Source organism: Lygodium microphyllum, chromosome 6 (genome assembly GCF_053477565.2).
Source record: "Lygodium microphyllum isolate KBCC chromosome 6, Lygodium_microphyllum_v1.1.10, whole genome shotgun sequence".
NCBI classification, from domain to species: Eukaryota; Viridiplantae; Streptophyta; class Polypodiopsida; order Schizaeales; family Lygodiaceae; genus Lygodium; species Lygodium microphyllum.
Window position 1 is genome coordinate 153,581,194 of NC_141140.1, and position 24,273 is coordinate 153,605,466.

At 41.9% G+C, this 24,273-nt stretch overlaps 1 protein-coding gene across 1 annotated transcript; it reads right to left on the bottom strand.

Moving 5' to 3' along the window:
- Positions 1-3,397: 3,397 nt before the first annotated feature.
- On the bottom strand, positions 3,398-4,486 carry LOC148035304 (phosphoribosylglycinamide formyltransferase, chloroplastic-like). Its single transcript, XM_087680798.1, has 2 exons — positions 4,382-4,486; positions 3,398-3,862 (listed from the first exon to the last, which is right to left on the bottom strand). The coding sequence occupies exons 1-2, from the start codon at positions 4,484-4,486 to the stop codon at positions 3,398-3,400; spliced, it is 570 nt and encodes a 189-aa protein (XP_087536924.1).
- Between the last annotated feature and the right edge of the window lie 19,787 nt (positions 4,487-24,273).

Consider the following 24,273-nt stretch of genomic DNA (forward strand, 5'->3'; position numbering starts at 1 on the left):
CCTGAAACTCTGTATGCAGAAATTTTTCTGCATTCAACTCTGTTGGCTGAAAAATTTCAGCCTTCTGCAATTCTGTTAGCTGATCAAGATCAGCCATAAATTCAGTTTGCTGAGTTTTCTCAGTCTCTAACTCTGTTTGCAGCATAAAACCAGAAATTTCCTGAAACATATCCAAGGTTTGCACAGGTATGATCTTTGAACCCTTGCATGCATCAGTTTTCAGCATTGCTCTCATCTCAAACAATGTATCTGCATAAGACATCCCTTCATACAATCCATCCACATGCTCTTCTGCTTGCAAAATACCTGCATTCTTCAACTCTTTCTCCTTACGACCAATGTACTGCCTGGCAGCTCTAGGCAAATCTGAAATTTTCTGATAACTTACCGAACTATCTGAAGTAAATCCAACAAAGTTATTGGAGAAAGACTGACTGCCAGGAGGCGAGATCTCCTCTTTTCTCCGCTCCGTACCACTGGCGTCTCGCAAGACAGCGGTACCTAATGAAAATCCAACTCCTTCGCAGGTAGTGGTGCCTCACGCAAGGAGTCCCTGTTTCTCGGATGATTTACCCCAACAGTCATAAACTGAACAGCTCGCATACCATCTTTACTGCGTATCCGCGCATAAGCTGATCCATCATCCATCACTTTTGTTTCCATTCTTGCTTCTGTAATGAAAGGCTGTCCAAGAATAATCGGATAAGAGCATGAATCCTGAACAAAGCAATGATAATCCTCTTCAACATTACCAATAGAAATTCTAATACTCGGACAAGCAGCATACATATCACCAGAAGTATTATTGGCGGCTCTCATGCGCCAGCCATGCTCTGCATCCATAGGCCACTTGCCACTCTCATAAACACCTCGAGCAATAAGATTAATCTCAGAACCATGATCAACTAAAGCAATCAAGGGAATTTGTTTCTCTCCAATCCTTACCACTGTCTCAGTGGTTGCTCTAGCCCAATGACTTCGTGAAAAATGGCTACGAGGAATAAGAATAGGGGTCTCATCATCTTCATACTGCATAGGCTGCACTATTTTCTCTAATTGCGGATTAACAGAAGCATTCTCAACCATCACTGCATCATCATGCTCTTCCCCAAGAGCTCCATGCCACAATCCCTGTAAAGCAGGTCCTTCCATCGCATGTCGTTTCCTTCGCAAAAGATCCTGCATCTGATCCTGTATTTCTCTTCTAGCAATCCCAAGAGCCTCTCCAACAGTAAAAGTGACTTCACTATTCAAAATTCTTTCATGAAAAATCTTACTCATATCCGTTTGCATATCAAGGTCTGACAAGAGCTTGAATCCTGGCTCTTTTCTTGATTGCCTCTTTTCCTTCTGCTTGTCTTCCATTGGCTGATCGGAACCTGTTTGGGTTGGAGAATTTGACATAGGTGGAGCTGAAATAGGTGGTGAAACAAAGTCACCCCCTCTAGTCTTTTTGGAGGAGCTAGGACCCTCCTCATCTCTTCTTCTCTTTTCCTCAACCATGGCATCTAAACCCTGCATTTTAGCCATATAAGCAAAAATAGAATACCTGTCAACAGGAGAATCCCATCCTGTTTCTCCTCGGATGCTAGAGCCCACACAAGTCATAGTAGAAGTTTGAACTTTCCCTCTTCTCGCTATCTCCAAGGCCGAAGACCATAAAGCAGAGTCTCCATCAGATTTCTGCTCAAGCTGGACTCCAAAAGCTGAAGCATCTCCTCTAACACTCACATAAGCTGATCGCGCAGCCATATCATCAACAAGCTTCTTCATACCTCCCTTACCGAAGTTCGTGTCAAGAGGAGCGCCAGTCTCTGTCAGCCATATCTTTCCATCTTGTCCCCAGAACACTACATTCTTCCTACGTGCTTCCTGAAAAGCATCACAATCTCTGCAGTGTTGGTGCTCTGTACTATCACACCAAATACATCGTCGCCCTTTTCTTTGACCAGCTGGAAAAGCAGTCACTGGAGCAGGTGCTACAGCAGGTACTGACATAAGTTGCTCCTTTAACTTACCAACTTCAGCTTTGACTGCTTCAATTGTCAAATCCGCCAAGCCTTTAATAACATCATCTACAGATAAGGACACTGGAGCAGCAGGTATTGGTGGATTCACAGCAGGAAGAGTAGGCTTAGGCAAAGAAGTAGCAGGGGTAGAAGAAGAAGTCTCCAAGGATTTTTCAGGAACTGATCCTGTGTTTCGATGCAATCTGACTCTCCTGCGCTGCTTCTTGACAAGAGCATTCACAGCATCAATGACATGTCTCCACTCAGTCTTTAAACCTGAATCAGTAGCTTGATCTTCCAAAAGATCATCCAACTTTTCCTGCAAATCAGCATCTGCAGCTTGCAAAAACAACTCCACTTTTTGCATCTCCAAAGCTTGCTGTTCAGTCCCATCCAACTGATCATAACGGCTTTCAAACTCTCGCAAAAGAGCAGTAACAGAAAGTCCCTTATTAGGCATAGAAACCCATGTTAAAAAATTCCTGCGATTCATAAGACCTGTATCTTCCAGGAAATATTCATCTTTTAATGCCTTTTTAAATTCAGCCCAACCTGCATGTGCCTCTTGAATTTCTGCAATTCGCCCTTCAAGAGCGCGCACCACGATCCGCAAGAAGTAGCGGCTCCAAACATCTTGAGAAACACAAAAAAACTTCATCTTTTCTTCATATAAATGCAGGTAAGTTGACACTTGCTGACCATTAAACTGCTTCATCTCCTGTTGGACAGCTTTCAAAGCATCCATAGCATCATTGTCTCGTTTGGCATGAACTTGCTGCTGCATATACATGGTAAATGACTGAAACAGGTTCTTCATGACATTATCATCTGTCATCTCTTCTTGCGAGTCTCCCATCTTGCTGATGTCGCAGCGCTTTCACGTCGGGTTCACCAGAAATGTCAAAGAGATCGTGCAAGAGCTGCAGAACACTGGGTTCAAGGTACAGCAAGAAATGAGGCTAACAAGAAAGTCTCAATATTTGACGCCAAAGATCACTATAATGCTTGTCAAGTACTTTACAAGAGAAGAGTCAAAATAAATGTCAAAGTATGACAATCTGACCACTGCTTCACAATAAGGCATAAGAGCTAGCTTTTCAGGGCACCAAGTAAAGGCCAAAGAACACAGACTGCATATATTCCATTAAACAATAGAGATGGAAGAAGACCTAAACATCGTTACTGATGTCTCTGCTCCATACATTATCACAGTACACCAGTTACAAAATGCGAATTATGTCACTCAAATCTCAATCAAGGCTCCACAATACTTTGCTGTTGATGTGTCCACCCTAACACACTTTCAAATCTCCATGATGTTGCAGAGTACTTTCACAGGATTTTGTTCGCTCAACATGTGTGAGGCTCTTCTTCATCTTAGCATGTTGCTAAGCAGAAATTGGAACTGAGTATGCCTTAATAAGTTCTCCAGGTAGTAATTTTAGGTATCCCGCCAACAGCACAAAATCAACTTCAAACTGCCTGAGAGCAGATACAAGCTCAACGGGGGAGAGCCCAGCTGGTGCAAAACTATTCTTTGGATATTCAAGAACTAGAATGTTATTGCTTCTAGCGTAATCACAGGCTTTACAAGCTGGCTTATCAGAGACTACGGCAACGATGTCTACATAGATTGTGTCCTCCAATGCGGCCTTATGAAGTGTCTGGAAATTTGAATCACCGCCGGATACAAAAACTGCAAGCTTCTTCCTGATGAATCCACTTCTGTCGTCTTCAGCTGCCCGCCCTTGGCTGTTAAAGGACGCCAAAGCCCTAAACCTGAGGGGGCCTTTCAGAAGATGATGGTCGGAAAGGTGGAAGAAACCTCGGCGTGTAAACTTCAAGTAATCCAGCTGTGGGGAAATTGATGGTTATCCATTGCTGATACTCATCCTTGTCGAGGCCAAGTCAGAAACTTCAATCGGTCCTTTTCAGCAGGATCCGAGGCATGAGCTCCAAAGTTCCTGCAGACTGGCGGCTTCTGCAACTACCTTAATTGCCGGATCCTAGTCCATCACACGCTTATGCAACTCTACATCCAAGTACAGCACCCGACTGCTGAAGCATAACAATTTTGTAAGCATTGCTGGTTAAACTTGAGACGGCCACTGAAAGGCTCCTTCCTTTATCCGTTGCTGGTGCAAATCCATTGAATTGCCACTCCTGTCAATGGCAAGGCGATTCTTCTTGAAGGAGGTTAACTTCTAGCATATCTTGTGGGTGTTGCGCTGAAGATTCGACACTGGAACTGTTCCTTCCGCCTCCCTCCTACACAGGTTTCAGCACACGGTTCCCGATTTAGAGCTCCCTCTCTGTGTTTTCCAAAAACCAGGCAAAAAAAATCAATCCATTTCACACTGATCCCTCCGAACCACAGTGATGCGTTCCACTCCCTCTCTCTTATCCTCCGCAGAATCCTCCCGAATGCCCTCCTTTTCCAAGAATAACAACCGCCATTTCAAAAATAGCTCTCCCATTTCGAGCACGGGGAGGTCCTGGATTCAATGAACTTTCCCCCCCCCCTTTCGCCATTCAAATCCTTCTTTAAGAAAGATGAGATTTCTTCCATAAACATGGGTAGCAAACCTTGATTCATTGTTGTTTTCACACGTGTATGTTTCTGCAAACAAATGTTTGAATAAACTGAAGTATGTTATTCATAACACACTTGTCCCCTTGATCTCTTTCTTTTGAAGTCCCAAATTGTAATGTGTGCTTTAAAATCTTTATTGATAAGAAATCCTTGGATGTTTCCATATGTATCCATTCCTCCTTCGATGCATAGCGACCAACCATATGAACGGCCTCGTTTGGACAGTATATCATAGTCTCAACAAAATCAGGGACCTTATCACTAGAATCCTGATTACCATCTGGTTCAGTGAAGGACTCATTCTAAGCTTGCCCCAAGTCTCGGATGCTCCCACGAACAGGACGGTCTACAAAGGGTAGGATAGGTTTTCCTTCCTATTACAAGCATCGAATATGCAATACATTTAAGGGAATATATACATACATTGAATGTAGTTTATTAAAATGCGCCACACAAACAATGAATCACACGCAGAAATTAACACAAATGCACAACAAAAATGGAGGTGTTCACGGCTCAGATGCGCAGCATCACGACAACGGTCGGTACGCCGGATGCACACGGGTCTCTTGGATATGCCCAAGAGTGTGGACGTGGGTGGGAGAGGACCCATCTTAGGCATACCCTAGGGGGATATGCCTATCTAGTCGATGATAGGTCGGGAGCCTAGGTCGGGAGCCATCATCATGAATGATGAGGGGAGGAGGGTGATGGCTCGTATGAGAGAGTTGTGCCAACAAGTTTTTCGACACAACGTCTTAGATCATTGGAAGAACATACCGGAGGAGAGCAAGGACTACATAGTAGCATCCTTGTATAAGGAGTTTCTGGTTCCAACCTCAGTAGATAGATTTTCTATGGGCTAGATGAAAGATTGCATGCGTGCATATATGTCACACAGACAATCGGACGCACGCAAGGCACTCAAGAGTGCGGCTGCAAAGCCCGAGTGGCAAGACGCGGACGACTGGCGCCGACTGAGGGAGGAGGCTATAGATTCTCCAGGAGGTTGGAGTCAACAGCGCGAGTCGGTGAGGATAGGACTAGAGGCCGGAGTGGTCCATCATCTTGGGAGTGGCGGGCCACAGGACATATCTGGAGAACTTTGTAAGTTTTTATTTTGTTTTTCTTGTTTATTTTTTTGCAATATCCTTTGTACTGACAATCATGTTTCTAACAGTTAGTATTTTGTTTTCTTTGCAGTACTCCATTACAAATCGCGATCTGACCGGCCTTGAGACTCGATATACAAAGAGATACAGTCTCACTACATTGATCGACCGACTGTATAGATGCGGCAGCCCTGTAAGTCACTCATCTTTCTTATCCGTAGTTACCATGTTTAATTAGAATGCATTATTGTATGGTGGATTGATGTGTTGTTGTTTCTTTTTTTGCAGAGTCCATTCCATGCTCCTTTGCGACGGGATGAGCTTTTGGATGGCAAGGATATGTAGCTCCCCCTTGGATCCCTAGAGCTCATACACCTTTCTTTTTTGGTCGCCTGATCTGTGTAGACATTTTCTACGTAGTAGTGATATATTGTCATGATTGTACCAGTCGCTTTCATTATGCGATCATGTATTTATTTCATGTATCAGTGTTATGATTTCAGTATACTTTGTTTTTGTTTACACGAGCATTGTACATAGTGCATAAACTATTTTGTATGGCCAAAATAAAGCACACAGTTCAAGCTGCCCTGCCACAAAAAAAAAATTCACTGTTACTGTCCCTATTAGCATTGCAAATTTACTGCTCGCATCATTATTGGCTTCGTTATTAGCGTTGCAGAGCATCGGTATCAGTGTCGTTATTGGCGTCGGTATCAGTGTCGCAAATGCGATGCGACGTTGATACCGATGCCAATAACGACGCTGATATCGATGATGATACCGACTATTCTATGGCATCGCCAATAACAACGCTTTTTGCAACGACGGGGGCAAATTTTGTTATTTACATTTTCGTCACGTTTAACGTCTGTATAAGGCCTATATCTTGTAGTGTTTATTATGTTTGCAACAGTTAGATCTAATTATAAATATGTAATAATGATAATAAAAGAAAAGATTGTGTTATGCCTCCCCCACGGCATAAGTTTATCTTTTGCATAGGCAGAAGGGAAAAGTCATTGTAAGTAACTTTACAAAATAATAAATAAATATGTTTTGTTAAAAGATTGTTTTCTCTATCTTTGTGTTATGCCGTAAAATTACATGAAGGAACTTATGATAACAGGTTAATTAACGAAGCTACTTTCATATGTCATAACTTAATGTGATAGGTAATTAGAAAACTAAAGAAAACCATTTCTGGGAAGCGGGTGGGCAAGATCCTTGATGGATCCGTCCTACTTTCATATGTCATAACTTAATGTGATAGATAATTAGAAAACTAAAGAAAAACATTTCTGGGAAGCGAATGGGCAAGATCCCTGATGGATCCGTCATGCGGATAGGGTGGTCCTGGTAAGCTATGAGCTTTTCTCAAGAGATTGCATGAAACATTAATTAGGAAAATTTAGGTAGACCCGAGCATTGGCTTACCTAGGGTTAAGTCTTAAAACCTTGATCAATAATTATCTTAGGGGAAAGGTGTTGCAACAGTGCCAGAACTCTGTTAAGGTTCCCTAAATCCTAACCAGTTGCTAGAAAAAAGTGTTGCACTGCATGAACCAAGGATAACTACGATCACTCCAGTCGAATGAGAATCCCTTATGGGATACCTTCGATGGAGCTAACTTATCCATCGAGACCTCAGTTGTCAAATTAGGACCACGAACTTGCAGATTGATCCTCTTGGGGATGGCCGGTACCTTCCATCATAGGGTGGACTTTGGGAAACCTAGATAATAGACCCCATGCATTCTCACGAGTGCTAGGCGAAGTTGTCTAGGATAATTCCCTAATGGACCACTAAAACGTGATGCCTGGGAACTATTAGGTAGGCACATAACGCGTGGTATCATAGCATAGTTGATCAAATTAAAAATATCTATTGTTTTTAAACAATTCCTTGCTATCATAAATAGCAAACCTACCCTTGGGATGTCTGTATTCTTAGGTATTGATGTCGGGTACTTGGGGGATTGATATGGCATTAATGTGAGATGGCATTGGATTGATTTAAGCACTCTTTTTCTTAATTTTACTAAGATTTTTCAATAGGTTTGAATGCTATTTTATCAATGAGAGCATGTGATATTACTCCCGAGTGCTCATTGATTATTTTGGGTGATGTACCAATGATAATGGTTCATGTTACATGCTTGATTATGATGCCTTCCACATGATGATTTGAGCTTTGTCCACTTTCAAATTCATTCCAATCGGAGCCACTTCTTGATATTTGGAGATTACAGTTGGCTTTTTGGTTACGTAGTTGAGCTTGAGTCTTACAGTGAGATCATGGGACTTGGTGACATGTGCAAGCTCTTGTCATGCTTTATGTATATAGTTGATGCTTGGTGGGCTGATCTGACATTCCTCTTGGGCCAACACTTATCTTTGTTATGATGTTGTCAATGATGTATGCATCTTGGTTGGTTATGTATTGAGCTTCCATTACATTGCTCAATCCATTGTGCCTGCAGTTGGTCTCTTCCATTACCCATGAGACCCCCTCTATGCATTATGGTTATGCCCATGGGATGTATCTCGGTCTGACACACTAATTTTTTAACAATTCTCGGTGCCAGCAATATATTCACTCACTGCTAGTTGGAGCTATTCCTTAGCAAGTTGTAGTTTATCTTATATCATTGATTGCCCCTCTTTGGCATTGATTCCTTACTGATGTACTTCATTTTCAGCATGCTATAATTGCATTTTACTGCATTATTTATGCAAGTAGTCACCTTCGTCTTACACTTTTTTGCATTGAGTTTGTGGACAGTTCATTACTTGGTCAGTACCCTTTGCTTTTAGCTTGATCTAGCAATGGTTTTAAGGATATTTATAGAAATTATAGTAGCTATTTTGACATTTTGTGCACTTGTTTGCCTTCGTTATGGTTGGTGGCTCAGTTGATAATGCTATCTTTAATATTGACCAGTTGGATGGCACCAACTACAACTGGAATGCCCAAATTTGGCAAGTTTTAGTGTAGAAAATGTAGGTTAGGCCCTTGAAACATAAGGGTGTCAAGCCAAACTTATTGATGCAGATGATTGGGCTGAATTAGATGAGCTATGTAAGTCTACCATCATATCATCCCTCTCTAAGAAGATGTTTTATAATGTTGTCTCTGATGGGAAGTTGACATGGGAATTATGGGAATAGATTTGCAATGTCTATGACAAACAAAGTCATGATTCTCAGATGTATTAGTTGAAGCAACTCATGGACCTTCACATGTTAGAGGGAACTTCTATGTCAAACCACTTAAATGAGTTTCATTCCATCATCAACCATTTGTCTTCGCAAGGGATTGAATTCAAGGATACTCTTCCTCATTTGTTTCTCTTAGTTACACTGCATAAATCATGGAATACCTTTCATACTCCCATGTGTGCCAACATACCTATTAATGGATTATAGTTGCAAGATGTAGAGGGTGCACTCTTGACTGAATAGGTTAAAAAGAATAATTTTATGCTTCCCACATCTCTCATCCTTTGACAGATAGAGGCAATAATGGTAGGGGCAATAATGATCACCATGGCAAAGATTCTCAATAGTCTCGTTCTCACTCATCTGGATAGTCTTGCAGTAAGTCCCATGGCCATGAATCCTCATTGAATTGTCATTACTTTGGGAAAGCAAGGCATATTCAGCAACAATGCCATAAAACGCATGAACACAAGCACAAATTAAAGTAAAGGGCAAGGGTAAAGCACACTACCAAAATGATGATCACAGCATTGTTCCTAGCAAGTCCAGTGTTAAGATTGAAGAGATTAATGTTGTGTAGACCAATTATGATGAGGATTTCATAGTTGTAGCTTCTTGTCTTGATGCTTCATAGCTAACTAATGCCTTGTCAGTGTATACTTAGTATTGGTTGATAGATTCAAGGTCTTATTTTCATGTGACCCCTCATAGAGAGTAGTTTCACTCCTATCGCAGTTTTGCTGGATCTATCCATTTGTATAATGACTTGGCACTGGAGATAGTTGGTACTGGTGACCTCTAGTTGCAGTTTGGTTCAGGTTTCATGTTTACTCTTCATGATGTATGTCATGTACTAGCTCTCACGAAGAGCCTTATCTTTGCTAGCACTTTGGATAATGCAAGTTATTCAGCTTCTTTTGTTGATTCCTCATGGAAGATTATCTGTAGGAATCTTATCATTGCACGTGGTGCTATGTCCAATACTCTTTATCCCTTACTTGTATCTAGGTCACTTGACCATGTTTTGACAATGGATGCAGTTTCACATGTATCTCTTTAGCATCATAGAACCCATTCAGATATAGGTTGAAATACCTAAGGTCAGATTATGGGGGTGAGTATGTCTCTAAAACCTTTGAGCAATTTTGTGACAAGAGGGACATTAAGCATTAGTTGATTGTCTTATACACCCCATTCCAAAATGGTATAGTTGAGCACATGAATAGAACAATTCAGTAACTAGTTTGTAGTATGCTTGACCAAGCAGGCTTACCATAGCATTTTTAGGCTGAGGCAGTTACTATTACCATACACTTGATAAACCCGTCCCCATGTACTGCTTTTGACTACCAAGTTGTAGAGGAGGCATGGTCTAGAAAACCTCCCTCATATTCTCATATGTGTGTCTTTCATTGTGAGGCTTTCTGCCATGTACCCAAGGACAACTACAATAAGCCTAATCCTAAGTCTAGGAAATGCATCACCTATGGGATTAGCATGCTTGGAAGATTATCCACAGTCATGATGTTGTTTTCCATGAGGAGAAAATTCATAAGAAGCTTGAGCATGTCATTGAGGTATACATGGTAATATTTTAGGAGGAGACTCCTATTTACTCTGCAACCAACTAGACGACCGGTAGCAAGTAGCTAATGCTCCAATGGCTCAGGTCCCTGATGCTCCACAAGATGTATAGGCTTCACAACCAGGCAGCCTACTAGAGATAGACACTAGCCTGTATGGTTTGAGCCCAGAATGGATTATATTATGGTAATAGATACTGGTGAGCCTCTTACTTATGACTAGACCATGCACAAAGGTGATAGTCACTCTTGGGAGAGGTCCATACAGTCAGACTATGACACACTACAAACAAATCATACGTGGGATTTGGTTTCTTTGCCTAGTGCAAGGCTAGTGCAAGCATGCTTTGCCATGCAAGTGGGTATACAAGCTAAAAAACTATGCCTAGATGCCCCAAGTTGGGAAACAAAGCCAAATTGGTTGCTAAGGGCTTCAAGTAGAAACACGGTGTGGACTTTGATGAAGTCTTTTCTAATGTTGTGAAGATGACTACCTATGCTTGGTACAGGATTTTGTTGCTTAGCTTAACTTAGATCTTTATCAGATGGATGTCAAGACAGGTTTCTTCGTGGAGTCTTGCATGATGAGATGTACGTGGAGCATCCTAAGGGCTTTGTAGAACATGGTAGGAAACACCTAGTGTGTAGATTGAGGAGGAAGAGCCTGCAATGGAAGAGAAATCCCTTATATACATATATATAATGATTACAACAGTTTACGAAGCATTGCATCACCAACAAAGAAAGTTGTAGCACAAGGAAGGATAAAGCATGGTACCTACAAGCATGCAAGAAATGTGGATAAGAACCAAAACTTCAAATGCATATTACAAGTGTCAATGACCTTACCCAGTCGTTATCCTAGTTAACTCTTACAATGGTTTACCTTAGAGTAGTCCATGATGAGTAACGTATGTTGTTCGAGTTGCTAGGGGATTGCAAATTTAAAGTGGATAAAGAGAACTACAAAAAAGAGTGTTTTCTAGAGCATATTAAGGTGTTTTTTCTACATATTTATAGAGGAGGATGGCTCCTCCACATAGGTTGAAGCAGGGAAAGGTATGCTTAGGGTATTGAAAAGGAGTATAGTGAGCGTAGCAAAAGGTATAGTTAAAGAGGGTTATCTAAGCATAGGGTAGAGAGAGGTGGGGTTTAATATGCAATTGGATGTCAAATATACGTTATTACATAAGGTGACCTACGAGATATAGTGAACAAGCTTTTCCCTTTTCATTATTATTAACTAACAAGATTTATCACTATGCAAAAACTCCCGGACGTGCTTTTAGAACTATACGGGTGGTTATATGTCTCATATAAGGGAGCACGCTATATTCGTAATATATGGTCTGATCAGTAGGCCTATATGCATATACCGTAGAATCAACAAAAGCAAGGGCTAAACGAATTAAATTTTTGAAAACTCCTGTTATGAAGTAAAACATGCAAACTTATGCGATTAGTTGCGTGTTACAGTTGAGTGCAGCCACGAGGTGCTTCAGTAATATTCATACAACTTAGAGGAATACAATAATTAATGTATGAAAATTAAGAAAAAAATAGGGTAGTATCGTCACCTTACGTGCCCGATATCCAACCCGGACGGAAGCAGGGAACCTTAGTACATGTTAACAAGTATTATCGACGTCTATCGTTGATATAGTATACAGTTTACGTAGCTTCATAGCTTTGCACCTTATGCGACATTATGCGGACTACAATAACAACCTTTCTGATCACCTTCCAAGCTTCCCACAGCGACTGCAACGGAGTTAGCTAATGTTGTGAACATGACTATATCTGGTCCCGGATAGTCTACTGGGCTTCTCATGGCATGGTATGAGGATATCGACCATGCACAGAAGCAAGGAGGAGAACAGAAGATAATAGGCTTGCCCAACATTGATGGCAGACGACGAGATAGCAATGAGGTCTCTGCAACTAGGAAGCCGCTGATCTAATCGGATGATCCATAGCCTTGCACCTTATGCGACATTATGCGGACTACAATAACAACCTTTCCGATCACCTTCCAAGCTTCCCACAGCGACTGCGCGCAACGTAGTGAGGTGTTAGCTAATGTTGTGAACATGACTATATCTGATCGCGGATAGTCTACTGGGCTTCTCATGGCATGGAATCATGAGGATATGGACCATGCACAGAAGCAAGGAGGAGAACAGAAGATAATAGGCTTGCCCAACATTGATGGCGAACGGCGAGATAGCAATGAGATCTCTGCAACTAGGCAGCCGCTCTAATCGGACGATCCATAGTTCAGTCCTAGTTATCATCTAAGCTCGTGCTTATGGGAATGAGAGTTTGTCCATTATGGACTTGCGGCTACTACATTCTTAAAAACAAGAAAAGGTATATAAGTATAAGGGTTTCTTGCTAATGGTGTAATAGTATATTAGTTTTAGTGCATATATCAAATAAGGGTTGCCGTTTATCACTACAAAGCTGGCCTATGTATTCTTAGAAACCACGAGAAAAAGGGGGGTTCCTTTGGGGAGGTTAGCCAGGGAAGGGTCACGAGTGCAGGAAATTCCTTTAAACCCAAAGCATGGAAATCGTGAAGTTGTCAAGGAATCATTTTGGCCTATTAGTAGGACTAATGGATGTATGATGTATGTTACATGAAAGGGTTAGGGGAGGAAAAGAGCTTCATTTCCAATCCTATGCCATCTATGGATGTATTGGGGCGCGGGGGGGGGGGGGGGGGGGGGGGGGGTTGCGCTTATCTTTTGGTACTGGATGGGACATAAGGGGAATTGTTTTTTAATACAAAGGGATAAGTAATAGAGAGCAAACCTATTCAAATTTCTTTACTTCCTTAAGTTGAATGGAAGGGAAGACTTAGGGAGAGAAAATTTTAGCTAGGATAAAAACATACCTTGTAATTGTTTCCCAAAGACTTCAAAGCTTCATACAAGTATTTCAAATCAATTCGCCAATCCACTTGTGTGTGCACTCGTGTGTATGTGTGTACTGGAATGGGGAAGGAGAATTTAACAAACCCAAGAGGTTGGGATGAAACATAAGAGGTGGTAGAGAGGTTGGGAAAAAGGAAGAGACCAGTGGACGTAGTGGCGGCAGTGGCCATGGTGGTGGTGGTAGAGGTAGTGCTAGTAGAGGAGGTGGTGCTAGAAATGGCGATGGTGATGGTACAAGTGGAGGGGGTGGTAATAGTGGTTGTAGCAAAGAGTGAAACAAAAATAGGGAGTTGCCAAAAAAAGTTCACTCCAAAAGCTCGTTCCTTACACACACTAGATGTAATATATATCAAATATTTATTATTTTTATTTTTATTTTTTTCCCCCTCGCAGCGGCGCGTCGTGCTGCAAGGGGATAGAGGAGCCAGCAAGCTCCTCGCTAGAGCTTGCTCGGCTCTACGGGCATGCATAGAGACACGCTTGAGGGGAGGATTCCCTCCCCTCCCCTATATAAATGAGGGAGGGCCGCAGGTACTGAGGGGAGAGGAGCAAGGACGGAAGACAAACGCTGCCATGCTGCAATCAATGCTGCCGCCCTATGATCTATGGAAGGAGGGAGGGATAGCGACTTCGCCGCCGCTTGCAGACTTTCACCCCCCCCCCCCAGTCGTCGCCGTCGGAGTCCCCCCCCCCACATGGCTCTTGACTCCCACAGAAGCTTCAAGAAGCTTCTTGAAGCTTCTAAGGGAGGGCTCCTCTAAGCCCCCCTTCCTATACCCTTTCACCCCCCTCATATCCCTTTTTACTCACTTTTTACCACCCCCCCCCCAGTTTTTAAACCCTTAAGCCCCCTTCCTATACCTTCATTTACCCTTTCACCCCCCTCCCGGTTTTATCCCCTTTTATCCTTTCACCCTTTCCCCCCCAATCTTAAACCCTTAACCCCTTCCCATGCGGCCATTAAACCCCCACTCCCCTTGGCCTCATAAACCACAAATTCCCCCCCGTGCTTAAATTAATAAGCCATTCTTGTGTTTTTTACCTCCTTTCACCCCAAATCGTGCCGAGGTGATCTCGATATTACCTTCTAAAAGTTAACCGAATTAATATAAACTTAGAAATACCTATGCTGCGAAATATGCATTGGAAATTATTTAAAAATCCAACCTTAAATACTTGCCTACCTTCCCTGATTGTAGGGTCAATAAATCGTAAATGTAAACGAACTAGGTTTTGTCCCTGAGGTTCTTAAAAAGAGACCCTAGGTCTCACAAACGTCAGCTTAAAGAATCTAAAACGGATTGTTTTATCGTATATTACGATGCAGGACTTGCACAGCAAGTACGAAGTCATATGGTCTTGTGATTGATTCACAAGAAGAAAGGTTAAATACCCTCAACAAGGATGGCGGATCCTTACGCAAGTTATCTTGCAAAATGATGTATTCTTTGATATCCTTCTGAGTAAGGAATGTTAAAAACCGGAAACTAAAGTATCCAATGAACTTTAGGGTTGACCAGGTTGGGTTAATAGGGTACGCCCTAAGCCAGAATATAAGGGATCTTGCCAAGTTGCAAGACACCCTGGAACGAGTGCTGATGCATTCGAAAGGAAAGAATCATTCCTTAGTAGTTTGCCAACAACAAGATCGGTTAATGGAAATGTTTGTGCTTGCTAGAGATTTTAGAGCACTGTTTGATTTATGAATTACAAATTAAATGAATATCTATATTTCAGGTTGAAGACCTGAAGGGAGAGGCAGCTTCATTTACCCCCGACTGCCTGCCTGACCCTAACCAAGGGGGTTGTTCACCGCGTCGGAAATGTGGACCGAACCCGCCACGAGAGGTCTCTCCGTTGAGCTCTACTTGGAGCAGGAGGACGCTTAGGTGCCAGGGGGGTTCTGGCCGTAAATCCCTCGCCTTTCGGGCCCTGCACAAGAGGCTAACGTGACTCGGGATTGGATCTCGAGGCCTGCATACTAGTCTATGAGCGGAAGCTTGGAATAGTGATCCCTGTGGATTACTAGATAGCCTTCGGGCGGATTATGGACAAGCCTACGGGAGGATCTCCTTGTATTTCAAAGATAAATATGATGATAAGTTAATAAAGACCTTGTTTGATATTGTTTTTTTTCTCTGTCACGTGATAAGATTACATGAAGGAACCAGTGCTTAACGTTTTAATTAAAGAAGCTGATTGTTACATGTCCAACTAACGTGTTAGATAATTACCTAACTAAAACAAAGCGAGGAAAGTGCGGAGGATGGGCCATGGGTCCGTCCTACGGTTGGGTGGTCCCGGTTGGCCGGGAACTTTTCTCAAATCTCAAAGAACAGTGGGATGATCCTCAAAGGTACGAACAACGAAAGCGATGACCTAGAGTTATGTCTTAACCGATTTACGTTGTTTTAGGGGAACGGAATGGGACTATGTCTTATGGCAGAGAGGTTGAGCTTTGCACATGGGAATTCATCAGTATGGATTTTGTTGTAGGCCTACCCCAAGTCCAAGGAGGATACAACTCCATCATGGTTGTGGTTGACATGCTTACCAAGGTTGCACACCTTATTCCAGTAAAAACAAACTATAAAGCCTCTGACATTGCAAGATTGTTTATTAAAGAGATATTCAAGCTACATGGTTTATCCAGAAGAATCATTAGTGACAGAGATTCTCTCTTCACATCACACTTCTGGAGAGCTATCTTTGAGGCTATTGGGACTCAACTCTGTTTTAGCACCACCTACCATCCCCAAATGGATGGCCAAACAAAGCGAGTAAATCAAGTCATCAAGGATATGCTTAGGGCATACTGCTGTCGAGAGCCGAAGGGTTGGATTCAATACTTGCCTTTGGTAGAATTTGCATACAATGCTTTTTATCAGCAGCGCATTCAGATGACTCCCTTCCAAGCATTGTATGGTCATGACTGTCGAAGCCCCCTAAAATTTTCTGATCCAACCTTAAGGGTTGAAGCTTCAAGACAGATGTTGGAAGAGATAGATAATCAAATAAAGTCAATAAGACAGGACATACAAGCGGCCAAGGATAGACAGAAGGCATACGCAGATTTGAAGCGTCAAGAAAGGGTCTTCGAAGAAGGAGACATGGTCTTCATTTGCGTACGCCCTAAAAAGAGTTCTCTAGTCTTAGGAAATTGCCAAAAGCTAAGTCCAAGGTATTGTGGGCCGTACAAAATCCTCAAATGCCTAGGACCCAATGCTTATAGATTGCAACTCCCTGAGAACCTAAGGGTTCACAATGTATTCCATATCAGCCTATTGAAAAAATATGTACCCAACCCTAACCATGTACTTGATGACCAACAAATTGTAATGCCTAGTCAAGGAGTCCTTGAACTAAGGCCGAATAGGATCTTAGATGTTAGGGAGAGACAATTAAGATCCAAAACCTTGAGAGAAGGCCTCGTCCAGTGGAAAGATTATCCCGAAGAGGATGCCACTTGGGTAGATGAAGGCACTCTCAACCATCAATATCCCCAGTTTATCTCGAGATGAGGACATCTCGATTCCTCTAAGGGGGAGAGAATGTAATATATATCAAATATTTATTATTATTATTATTATTATTATTTTTCCCCTCACAGTGGCGCATCGTGCTGGAAGGGGATAGAGGAGCCAGCAAGCTCCTCACTGGAGCTTGCTCGGTTCCATGGGCATGCATAGGGACACGCTTGAGGGTAGGATTCCCTCCCCTCCCCTATATAAATGAGGGAGGGCCGCAGGTACTGAGGGGAGAGGAGGAAGGACGGAAGACAAACGCTGCCGCCTTGTGATCTGTGGAAGGAGGGAGGGATAGCCACTTTGCCGCCACCTGCAGACTTTCACCCCCCCTCGTTGTCACCGTCGGAATTCCCCCCCACGTGGCTCTTGACTCCCACAGAAGCTTCAAGAAGCTTCTAAGGGGGGGCTCCTCTAAGCCCCCCTTCCTATACCCTTCACTTACCCTTTCACCCCTCTCATATCCCTTTTTACTCACTTTTTTCCACCCCCCCGGTTTTTAAACCCTTAAGCCCCCTTCCTATACCTTCATTTACCCTTTCACCCCCCTCCCGGTTTTATCCCCTTTTATCCTTTCACCCTTTCCCCCCCAATATTAAACCGTTAACCCCTTCTCGTGGGACCATTAAACCCCCACTCCCCTTGGCCTCATGAACCACAAATCCCCCCCCCCCCCCCCCCCGTGCTTTAATTAATAAGCCATTCTTGTGTTTTTTACCCCCTTTCACCCTTCACCTATCCCCTTGGTTTGGGACTTACCCCGTGTCCAAAAATCCCTTCAAGATCCCCCTTTTTATACCCTTTCAAGGCCCTTCATATGTTTTTTGAAATCACACTCATACACACCATTTTCACCGCGTATAAATCCCTATAGGGCCTTTTTCTTTTAGGCTTTATAAACCTTTCCCTCTCCGAAGAAGCTAAGACCTTAAAGGTTTTATTACCCCTTTCTCATGGTCAATCCCTTAACGATTCCTTGACTCGAAAGAGAGAAGAGGAATATTGAAGCGACGGTGAATTCCGAAAAGGAGTGTAAAGCTACTTTCACGTTTGAAGGATTACAACTGCGATGCCGCCTAAGAAAGTCCAAGGAGTAGCTGCGGGAGGGTCATCTCCCGGTATCCATGTGGATATCTCACCCCAAAACCAGGTTTTTCCTTCTTGGTTTTATATTGGTTTTAATTCAATCATGAAAGATGAATTGTTAGGGATAATATATATTTTGTCCTAGTTATTTACGATGAAGGAATTTAGTTTAGTTGAACATGCAAAATGGATAAAATATAAAACATAGTTTTCCTTCAAATAGCCTTATGCATTGAAATGAATTATGAGCAAGATTATTTAACCACTAAAGTAGTATATTCCAATTAAATCTTGAAGGAATAAAAACTGCATCTTGCACCATTAACCCCTATTATTTTTTGCAACGAATCATCATAGAAGGTGAAATTCATGAAAGGTTTCTTATGTTGCTTAAACTCTAGAAAGTTATCATTCCTAGCTGCATATCTGAGCAAGGAAAAGATTGTTTATTTGGCATGAGTTTTGTTCGCAAGGAAAAAGGAAGTTTAATTGAATTTACCTAACCTCATAGCAATAAAGTTTAGGACTGAAAAATCAATTGTCACATAGATAACAAATCGTGCCGAGGTGATCTTGATATTACCTTCTAAAAGTTAACCGAATTAATATAAACGTAGAAATACCTATGCTGTGAAATATGCATTGGGAATGATTTAAAAATCCAAGAAACGTTTATACCTTAAATACTTGCCTACCTTCCCTGATTGTAGGGTCAATAAATCGTAAATGTAAACGAACTAGGGTTTGTCCCTGAGGTTCTTAAAAAGAGACCTTAGGTCTGACAAACGTCAACTTAAAGAATCTAAAACGGATTGTTTTATCATATATTACGATGCAGGACTTGTGCAGCAAGTACGAAGTCATATGGTCTTGTGATTGATTCACAAGAAGAAAGGTTAAATACCCTCAACAAGAATGGCGAATCCTTACGCAAGTTATCTTGCAAAAGCATGTATTCTTTGATATCCTTCTAAGTAAGGAAGGTTAAAAACTGGAAACTAAAGTATCCAATGAATTTTAGGGTTGACCAAGTTGGGTTAATAGGGTACGCCCTAACCCAGAATATAAGGGATCTTACCAAGTTGCAAGACACCCTGGAACGAGTGCTGATGCATTTGAAAGGAAAGAATCATTCCTTAGTAGTTTGCCAACAACAAGATCGGTTAATGGAAATGTTTGTGCTTGCTAGAGATTTTAGAGCACTGTTTGATTTATGAATTACAAATTAAATGAATATCTATACTTTAGGTTGAAGACCTGAAGGGAGAGGCAGCTTCAGTTATCCCCGACTACCTGCCTGACCCTAACCAAGGGGGTTGTTGACCGCGCCGGGAACGTGGACCAAACCCGCCACGAGAGGTCTATCCGTTGAGCTCTACTTGGAGCAGGAGGACGCTTGGGTTCCAGGGGGGGCTCTGGCCGTAAATCCCTCGCCTTCCGGGCCCTGCACAAGAGGCTAACGTGACTCGGGAGTGGATCTTGAGGCACGCATACTAGTCTACGGGCGAAAGCTTGGAATAGTGATCCCTATGGATTACTGGAGAGCCTTCGTGCGGATTATGGACAAGCCTACGGGCGGATCTCCTTGTATTTCAAAGATAAATATGATGATAAGTTAATAAAGAATTTGTTGGATATTGTTTTTTTTCTATGTCACGTGATAAGATTACGTGAAGGAACCAGTGCTTAATAGTTTAATTAAAGAAGCTGATTGTTACATGTCCAACTAACGTGTTAGATAATTACCTAACTAAAACAAAGCGAGGAAAGTGCGGAGGATGGGCCATGGGTCCGTCCTATGGTTGGGTGGTCCCGGTTGGCCGAGAACTTTTCTCAAATCTCGAAGAACAGTGGGATAATCATCAAAGGACACGAACAACGAAAGCGATGACCTAGAGTTATGTCTTAACCGATTTACGTTGCTTTAGGGGAACGGAATGGGACTATGCCTTAAGGTAGAGAGGTTGAGCTTTGCATCCCTCTCATTTTCCATTCTCCTTGAACCAAGTGCAGTGTGAATCCGCGTCTACTGTAGAGTATCAAAGTGTTAGCCCATCAACATTTGAGCTTTATGCCATCATTAGCTACTCAAAGTGATTCTACTTTGCACCTTGGTGCTTTCACTAGAACAAAAAGGCCTCATAGATGCACATTTTGATGCCAGGAGGCATATTCCACGGTGGATTCCGTGCCATGGTGGATTCCGTGAGGTTTTACGGTGGATTCCGTAAACTGAGATGACCGGGGCTCATACACAAAGAGGATTCTTTGTGCGAGAAGTTGATGGGGACGCCTGTCCTTTTTGGGCGTTTCATTAATTTAGTGTGTACATGGGTGATTCCATAGCGGGTGATTCCGCAAAATGCATATTAAATTAATAAACGTTTATGAGTTTAGAGTGCGCACTCGTAATAAATTAAGGTTAGGTTATTTCTAACCAGTTGATTTATTTATGTAGCTGAAGACTGCTAGGTATTCACTTTTGTCGGTTTAATTGTATTATTTTACTAACGATTGTGAATGCTTCAGTTGATGTGTAGAGATAGCAGCAGTGGCGGAGGAAAGCATTGGAGTCTAGCAAGTATTCGACCTTTGGACTATATTTTGATAGGCGCCACGCCTATATTTTGTTATGTCTATAGAGACATCGATTATTGATTATTATTTTGTATGTGCCTATGGGCACGGATATGTTATTTCTATTTGGACATTGAGATTGGGCGTGCCAGACTCTATGGGCACCGTCCATTAGCTTTATTTTCCTATTTTTGTAGAAAGCAAACTCAAAAGCTAAAAAGCTTTTCATATTTTTGTAAATTGGGCTATTATTGAGCATGAAGATTGAAATATACATAAAATACATGCTTTGTGAAGTGCTCACACAAGGCATGGGGGAGATTGAACCCAATTTGTCTCTTGCCTCTTGTCGTGCATGCTTTTACATTGTTTTTTGTGCAAAAAGGTAGAGTTCATTGTTCTTGGGGACCTTCAAGGATTCACTACGTGAGCATTCTGCGACCGATCTGCGCACCAGTGGTATCAGAGCGGAGCAGAGATCAAGAGCTTCCAATCGCTACCAATCTCAGGCGAAGGCAGAGCTCCAGAAACGAACGGGCTCTACAGTCAATCTCATCGCGAACCGTCGATACAGGTAGACTTCTGGCGATCAAGAACCCCTATTACTACTGTCAGATCGCGAAGGACCAGGCTCTGTAGGCGGAGGACCACGCATTCATCTCCATCAATAAGTCGTGAAGAAACAGTGAGCAAACTCTTAATCATCTTTATCAAAAGCTTAATCTTAAGCTTATGAGCCTTAAAGAAGCTTAATAAGCTTCAAAATTCTCATCGTTATGTAAGAAGGTGCCTCCGATTTTTCCGCGCGGGCAAAAACGCCCCCCCCCATGAAAATTGACGCCGCCCTATTACTCCTCCATTAAGCTTATTAAGCTTAAGCTTAATCACTTAAGCTTAAGTCATTAAGCTTTCACCAAATCACACAGGTCAGACAAGTCGATAAACTCCGGGTCCTGCACTGCAAAAGTCAAGTTCTACAAGTCAAGTGGAATCAAGTCCTGCAAGTTCTGCAAGTCGGCCTAAGTTCAGCAAGTCAACAACTCTGCAAGTCTGCTAAGTCTGCAACTCTGCAAGTCAGACTAGTCAACTGGAGTCAGAACTGACTAGTGCTTAAAACTCCTAGAAGACTTGTTCCTATGCAAAAACTCTGAATTGGAAAGTTGTTCGTGGCAAGGTGTTCTACCTATCTACAAGTTCGTTGAAGTACTTTCAGCAAACGAAGATGAAAATATTGTAGATTTTCTGAAAATTGAGAAAGAAATACCCAAAAATACATAGCCTTGTAACCCCAAATTTGAGCTACACTCATCCCGCTAACCTGATTTTGAGTGAGAAAGGTTTATTGAGTTTTACAGGATGACTACCCCACATATGGATGATCCTATGGCTGAAGACGACTTACCTGAGCCTACCATGGAACAAAAGCTGGATCTAATCATGCTACAATTGGAAGAAGAGCGAAGGGCTAGGCAAGCATTGTAAGCGCAATTGACAAAACTACAAAGAGCATCCACCGACAAAGAAGAACCTCAAGCTGAAGATTTGATTCGACGTACCATCGACGCCACTCTTGAAGCACAAACCATTCGCAAGGAATCCAAGATAAGTAAACGAAGTTTCAAATTTCGCACTTTCAATGGCATACGAGAAGGAAAGACTGTTTTATCATTCATTAGCCAGTTTGATGACTATTTCCATGAGGAAACTTATCCCGAAAAAGATAAAATCAAGTGTGTTACTAATCATCTGATAGACAGAGCATCACTTTGGTGGACTGTAGTACGCAAGAGCATAGAATGTCCTGCTACTTGGGAAGATTTCAAGAAGAAGTTCATGCAGAATTTCCTTCCACCGCAATTTCATGAGAAGGCTATCAAGCAATGGGATTTACTTCAACAACGGGATCGTGAGCCTATTCCACAGTATACAGAGCATTTTTGGAATGCACTCCTACAGCTACGCATGCTTGAAGACGTACCAGAGACGACACATAAGCGGAAGTATATGTCTGGACTTCTTGGACATTACTACGCTGAAGTGAACATGTTCAAGCCTGCCACCCTTGAAGACGCCATTTCATTAGCTCATGACACTGAAGATAAGTTACGCGGAAGAGACGGACGACCACAGCAATTCCAAGTCAACGGTAATTATGGATCTAAACAATTCAATTCCAATTTTAGAAGGTTTAATCCAGGTCGTTTCTTATCACCATCTTTCCGCAAGAATTGGCCTAAACCACCTGCATTACCATCCACTGTCAATCCAAATCCTAAGCCTATTCCACAAGCAAATCCAAATGTACCCAGACTTTCAGCCATTGCAAATAATGTAACCAAAGCCAAGCCAATAGTATGCTACAAGTGTCACCAGCCAAGGCATCTCGCAGCAAATTGTCATTCAAAGAAGCCACCAGCACATATCAACTATCTTGGAGCCATGGACGAAGACGAGCATGAGGATATGCCAGATTTTACTGAAGATGAGGATGATCCTACTACTACTTCCGACACTATACCAGGTATGCCTATTCCACATTCATTGTTGACTATGAAATGTATGGTGCATGGAAAAGAAATAACTATCTTGCATGATGACGGTAGTACTCATGACTTTATTTCAGCAAAATTGGTAAAGGAATTAAAATTGCATACAGTACCTACGCATTATCGCATAACAGCTGCATTTTTCGGCACTAGGTACAATGGCACACAAGAAGTACAAGATTTAGAGATTCAAATTGGTTCATATATTGAAAGAAGAAATTTCTTAGTTGTCCCATTACAGTCAAGCGACATTATTCTAGGAATGCCATGGAGACACCAGCATAATCCAAATATAGATTATACCACGCACACAATGAATATTAATTTTCAAGGAAAATCTATTACATTATATGGTATGCATGCATCTCATATTTTTCCACTGCTTTCGCATACTCAAGCAAAACGTGCACTACGCAAGAATACTAAATCATATCTCATTTGGGTGAATGAATTGCACGCAAAGGAAAATCATATGCACCCTAGGCATAAGGAATTTCTTGCATATTTTAAGGATTGTTTTGCAGAAGACCTACCACCAGGTTTACCACCTTCACGTCCAGAAGACCATAAGATTGATTTAATTCCTGGCACACAACCACCTTGCAAAGCACCACATAGGCACAATCAAATAGAGCAAAAAGAAATCCAAAGTCAAGTTGAAGAATTACTAAATAGAGGCCTAATTCGACCTAGCAGTTCTCCATTCGGTGCACCTGTACTCTTAGTCAAGAAAAAGAATAATACCTATCGTATGTGTATTGACTACCGAGCATTAAATAAGATCACTGTAAAGAATAGGTATCCTATACCTAGAGTTGATGACCTTATGGACAAACTGCAAGGATCTTCTATATTTAGTAAAATTGACCTTAAGTCTGGATATCATCAGGTAAGGCTAGATAAATCTGACATATTTAAGACTGCATTCAGAACACAGTTTGGCCATTACGAATTCTTAGTCATGCCATTCGGATTGACTAATGCACCTGCTACTTTCAGTAGAATGATGAACCGTATCTTTCTGAAATATCAGGATTGTGTGATTGTTTTCTTTGATGATATTTTGGTGTTTAGTCAAAGTGAAA

What these genes read in the sequence shown, in the direction of transcription:
- LOC148035304 (XM_087680798.1), bottom strand. Translation starts at nt 4,486, where the DNA reads ATGGGAGAGCTATTTTTGAAATGGCGGTTGTTATTCTTGGAAAAGGAG. An exon ending in GAGTGGAACGCATCACTGTG is followed by an intron (nt 3,863 to 4,381) that starts GTTCGGAGGGAT and finishes ATTTCCCCACAG; the next exon opens with CTGGATTACTTGAAGTTTAC.